This window comes from Camelina sativa, chromosome 4, assembly GCF_000633955.1.
Source record: "Camelina sativa cultivar DH55 chromosome 4, Cs, whole genome shotgun sequence".
In the NCBI taxonomy this organism is placed as follows: domain Eukaryota; kingdom Viridiplantae; phylum Streptophyta; class Magnoliopsida; order Brassicales; family Brassicaceae; genus Camelina; species Camelina sativa.
In genome coordinates this window covers 10,345,664-10,351,668 of record NC_025688.1, presented here as the reverse complement: position 1 = coordinate 10,351,668, position 6,005 = coordinate 10,345,664, and the positions used below count along the sequence as shown (strand labels likewise).

Genomic DNA, 6,005 nt, shown 5'->3' with positions numbered 1-6,005 from the left:
TCCAGATAAAAATATGTGTGGCCATGGGTTGGTATTATATCTAACTTACCAAGAACTTTTGATGCGCGTGGTAAGATAGTTGGCCCAAGCCTTTCAAGCTTACGTGAAGACCTAACTAAGAAAGGTTATAATCCATATTCTGTCAAACTCGTTTGGAATTATAAAGGATTTACTGGTTATGCTTTGGTACACTTCAGAAAATGCTTTAAAGGATTCGAAGACGCCTGGAATTTTGAGGAGCATTATGAGAATGGTTATTGAAAAAAGTAGCTGATCTGAGTTTTTTTAAGAATTAAAGTTTGTTGGTTTGTTTTAACATTGAAGTTATCTTTCTTTCTTGAAAGGTGTTATTTGAACTAATCATAAAATATTTGGATGGATTGCTACCGAAACTCATTGGAAAAAAACAAATGAGGTTTGCAACTCTCATCTTAGGGATGGGAAAAGTTTGAGAAGTCCATCAGATCTTGAACAAGGAAAGGTGATTTTAGATGCGCGCCTTTCTGAGAGCTTAGATCAGAAAGTTGAGAAGATAAAATAAATAAACTCAAGAGATCAAACAAAAAACAGATATGATTGAATGGGTTTGCAATAGGTTGAAATCTTTTAAACTGGAGTTATCCATGAGTTACAAAAATGGTAAAAGAAAGCTTTAATAAAATAGGATCTTCAATGTCTTCTTGCTGACATATCTATGTATATATAATTTGTGTTTGTTTTTCCATGTGTCTTCTTGATGAGAAGATTTTGAGCAGAAGTACATGTCCATGCAGAAGTTGTATGAAGATATAGAGCAAGATCATGCAACTTATTCGTTAGAACCTGAAAAAAGAGGACGAATCTCGAGGAGCAACCTATGAACCTCGCGGATAGGGACACACTACAAGTAAACATGCTTTTTGTGACCATCAAAACCGTCACAAAGTGGTCCTAAAGTCGCTGTTTACGACCAATGAAGGACTAACTGAAACGGTCCCTAAAATTTGGTCGCAAATTAATACCGTCACAAAGTGGTCGCTTATTTCCACAGATTAGTGAGTACATATTGTTGATGTTCATATATTTTACCTTGTTTTCCCTTAGTTTATTCACAACTTTTGCATCTTTTGCTATCCATTTAGGCCATTATTGTGTAGCTTTAGGACTAATCATGCATTAGAGTATAGTTGCATTGCATTTGCATCTTTTCATGCATAAACAGGTGATTTTGGAGCTTAAGAAGCATGGAAGCAATGCTGAGGAGAAGTGAAGCAATCGTGAGGAGAAAACAAGAGAGTTAAGGCTGTTGAATCAAGGTCCGGAGTCCAACTCGACCGCACCACTCGACCACCACTCGACCGTGTGCTGAGGAGGACTCGACCGAGTGGAGAATGCACGAGAGAAGCCAGCTCGACCAGCCACTCGACCGAGCACTGGTCGAGTTGACCGAGCCGTTGACCACTTTGACTTTTTGCATTTTTTAGGGCTTCCACCTCACCTCCTATATAAGGCCCTTGTACTTGCAGCCACAAAAAGAATCCAGCTTTTTAGAGAGTCTAAAACCTAGTTTTTACCTTTTTTAGATATTATTCCTTTTGCACTTTTTTTTTTTTTTAGATTTTGTACTTGTTTGAGAGAGAAAGACTAGATTCTTATATTTTGTTTGTTTCATAACTTTCAAAGTATTAAGATTTCGAGTTTTATTCCTTCATCAATATTGTAGATCTCTGTTTCATCTTTCTAATGATGCAAGTTTCATTATTTTCTGGGTTTTTGACATATTTCACCATGTGTTCTTGTGAGTAGTTTGTTTAGGACCTTGAGGATGGGTTAGGCTGGGTTGATCTTGTGGTTTGTTTGATTTGGTCAAGCTTGATTGTTGTAGATCTCTTCTAGGCTAGATGATCTTAATGCTGATCCTATATCTGAGAAGGTAGGGTTTGATTTCAAGCATCTTAGCATCACACCAATGTCTAAGGAGCATAGATAAGGCTAGATCTAGAGCTTACCATTAGGCTTGCTAAGAGATTAGAAGTCTTGTTTGGTTTGAGATGTATTGCTTAATGCCTGCTTGTGTAGATTCTTTACTTTGTGAGAACAAGTCTAGAAATGCATAGGTTTGATTGTTTCTTGCCATGAGAGTGGATTAAACATGTCTTAGAATAGTATGTCTAGAGATCAGCTCAAAGTTTGCTTGAGATTTGTTGACCAAGTTAGATAACCACAATGATTAGCTCAGCCCATGAATCCCTCCTCAAGGCCTTCTTTGTTTATTAATATCTTAGTCTAAATATCATTGCTTGCTTGTTGTTTGATTAGTTTTTGCATTGCTCTGTTTTTCTTGTGTTGCTCTGTTTTCACGTTTAGTCTAGCTCGACCCTGTACTCGACCTACACTCGGTCGAGTGCTGCTCGAGTTCATCCCCAGAACTTGTGTTTATGATTTGTGATTGTCTTGTTTCATTCCTGTTTCATTTCCATTGCATTCACTTAGTTTTCTGTTCATTACTTGTCTTGCATTAGTTCATCAGCATAGTGTCTACTTCTGTTCTAGTTTCATTATAGCTTTAATTTGTCTGTTCTGTTTGCATTTAGTATCTTGTTCTAGTTGTTTTTACTTTCTGCATTTCATATCTCATTATAGGATTGTTAGTGACAAACAATCTTTACAATTGGCTTGACTTAGACTCATATGCACATCTTGATTGTTCACAAGCACTCAGATTGGATTGACACCTCTTATACTACAATTGCATAAGGGGAATTGAAACACCCTGACATCTATTCATTCCATACATCATCATTCCATACATCTTTCACCCAACCACAAAAAAAGAGTCAGTTTCAATAGTGGTCGTATATTAGCGACTATCCTAAGTGGTCGTAAGTAGAGACTAAATAGCAACTCTCTATTTTAGCGACTATGTTGAGAAGGACTGTAATAGTCAAAGTTAGTGACTAAATAGCAACCTGGAGTGTTAGCGACTACTTTGATACCTTTTCTGGTAGTCACATAATAGAGACTGAGTTATGACGATTTGTTTGGTTGTAGATTTGCAACGTTTTGTTCTCATAATAGGGTCACAAATTAGCAACCAATATGCAACTTTTTATATTCTGCTTACTAATGTTCATGGTCACAAAAGGGTGAGTTTATAGCATCTAATTTGTTATTGTTTTGTAGATTTTTTTTTATAAAAAACTAAAATTAAATACTAAAACCGATTTAGATTAGGATTATACCCCAAACAATTGTACCAAAAAAACCTGCAAGCATCCTTACAAAAAACCTGCAAACATCCATAAAACATCCTAACAAAAAACCATCATTTGATTTACAAACAGCTGCGTTAGCTGCTGTGGCTTGTTGTTGAAGAGGTGGTGTTATTGCATTAGCCATAAAGTCGCTGAATCCAGGATAAGTTTTTTTGAAGTAGGAGTTTACCATCTCCAAGCTTGTTATACGACTTTGAACGTTGTGTTGCTCCTCATCACGCCTAGCATTTTCTTCCTCAACTTTTACGAGCTTAGCATGAGCAGCTTCAAGTTGGTCTTGGAACTCTAAGATTGGCGGTGAAGAGCGGTTGAATAACATTGTTTTCTCTTCCCTTTGTCGATCGTCTCAGCTAGTTGGCCAAGTCCAAAGGGTTTTCCCTTGTCAACTGTGACAATACTCTAAACACACAAAAAAAGATGATGCAAATCCAATTAGATTGAAACAGACATTGTTAATGTTCCATGAATATTCATACTGAGAAAGGAGAACCATGAATAAAAAATGCAGACCAATGAACATTAGCAAAACTAGACAATAAGTATTAGCAAAAGAATGTCATCATCAAGAAAGGAAAGTCAAAAAATACCTTGAGAAATATGTCATCTTTATCTTGAATGGTGAGGGTCCGTTGAGATGAATGGTCTGAACCATCAAGATCATCGGCATCAAGCTGATTCAATGTCTCTTCTAGGTTCTTCTCATAATCTTCAGCTAGTTGCTTAGCCTTTGCATCAACAAAAGTTCCATCTGCCCTTCTATGAGTTGCCATAAAAACTTCACCAACTGATACAGGGCGAACCAATTTATCCTCCTGTAATGACACAAAAAAAAGTTACTAGTGTCACATGTAAAAATTAAAGGCAGCTAAAAATGCATTACCAACTCCTTACCAAGTCTAGTTGTACTTGCAAGTAGGATTTCTATCCGGATAAGTGTTTATGGACGCCAAGCCCGCAACGATCAGAATTTCTGGACTGGGAAGCATTAGTGCTCTTTTCAACAGAGTCGGGAGTGTTCCAGTGCTCCATCATTTTGACCCAAAGTATTGGCTGAATCCAAATTGGATTATGACCACTCAGCTTTGCTTGGCTCACAATTCCTTTGAGCCTTCTTTTGGCGACCCTTATGAAGTTTTCTTTAACCACCTCAGTTATCCCACTGTCCCAGTTGTACTTCCGCTACACAATATACAATACAATATTGTTAAGCTAAGTGTGAATGATTATAATCATGGTATGTAGTCATAAAAACAAAAAACTATAAAGGAGCATTACCGCAAACGTTCTGAAGTATCGTGCTTGAATGTCAATAGGTGTAACCTTCCAACTGTAGTAAGGACCATCAAACTTCCTTCGAAGTATTCCACTTATCACTCGGGCCAGTTTTCCTTTGTCCCGACCAAACATATTAGACAAATATTAGGAGAGCAATTGAAAGTAAAGAATATAAAACCAAAACAAAAATGTTGCAAAACGAAAACCTAAGTGATATAATCAAACGAAAATTCAGAATCAAACACAACAACCTAAGTGATATAATCAACACAAGAGAACCAAGCAATCCTATGTAATCAAACTTAAATTCAGAATCAAACACATCTTTTACGAAATACATCAGATAAGTCAAAACTTATACACAACAATTTCCTACCCATACTTGATTACGAAGACAAATAGGTGAACCATAAAGAAGAAGAAAGAGATCTCTCGTCATATCGTCTCAACATCGATGATAGGAAACTGAATCAAGAGTGGTATATGTTGTCGTCCAGGAAGAACCAACAAATCATCTAATAGCTGTTGGTATTCTTGATGATTTGGCGGATCCGGATCTGGATCCTCAGGCGGTGGCAGTGGTTGATGCTCCGGAATAAAAGGCGGTGCTTGATGTGGGGAGATTTGGTACAGTTGTTGTTGATGCTGGGGAAGCTGGTAGGAAGGCTGTGGTTGCTGGTGCAGAGGCTGTTGATGTTGGGGAAGTTGGTACGCTGCCGGTGGAGGCTGATACAGTGGGTGTTGCTGGTGGTATTGAGCCACTTGCTGCTGTGGCTGAGGTGGAGATTGTGAATTAGAAGGATATTGTGACGGAAGAAATGGAGAAGCCAAAATTGTTTCGTTAGAGGTTGATGGGTTAGATGAGTGAGAAGACGTTCCAATTCTGCTGTTCGATGTCCCACCGCCACCGCCACGAAATGTCCCACTGCCACCACCAGCAGAAGTCCCACCACGACCTAATCTACCACCACGAGTTTGGACAGACTTGCCTTTGTTCGCCATTAGAACAGTTGTAGAGATCGATTTTGAGAGATTGATTTTGGGATAGATAGATTTCGAGAGAAAAAGACGAAGAGATGAAGAATCTCGGGAGAAAGTTTTGGTAGAGAGAGACCCTTAGGTTTCCAAGAGAGAGTGAGGGGTTTCGAGATAATGAAAAGAAGAAGTGATTAATGTTTTTGATAACCGTGTTAGATGGTTAATCGAGTCACACATTAGTCGCAAACTAGTCACAACTTGATTTTGGGTGGGGGGGAAAGTTTGGCGGTTATATTTCACTAATAGAGTCAAAACTTTTGCATATGTGGTTAGTAACAAATTAGTCACAAAAGAGTAGTCGCAAAACGGTGATAGTTCTGATAACTCTCTAATTTACATGTTTTAGACACCTTTTTTTGTCCACATATTGCATTATCTATACCCTAACATTAGCATCTTTAGGTCCTTTACTGTAGGAATTTGCATTTAGGCCATTTA

The 6,005-nt window shown here is 37.9% G+C and overlaps 1 protein-coding gene across 1 annotated transcript; it reads right to left on the bottom strand.

Annotated features, from left to right (window-relative positions):
- LOC109132471 (RNA-binding protein 33-like) lies at nt 4,965-5,531 on the bottom strand. The gene has a single exon (XM_019244092.1). The coding sequence runs from the start codon at nt 5,529-5,531 to the stop codon at nt 4,965-4,967; it is 567 nt and encodes a 188-aa protein (XP_019099637.1).

Coding starts and splice junctions, on each gene's coding strand:
- LOC109132471 (XM_019244092.1), bottom strand. CDS start 5,531: ATGGCGAACAAAGGCAAGTCTGTCCAAACTCGTGGTGGTAGATTAGGT.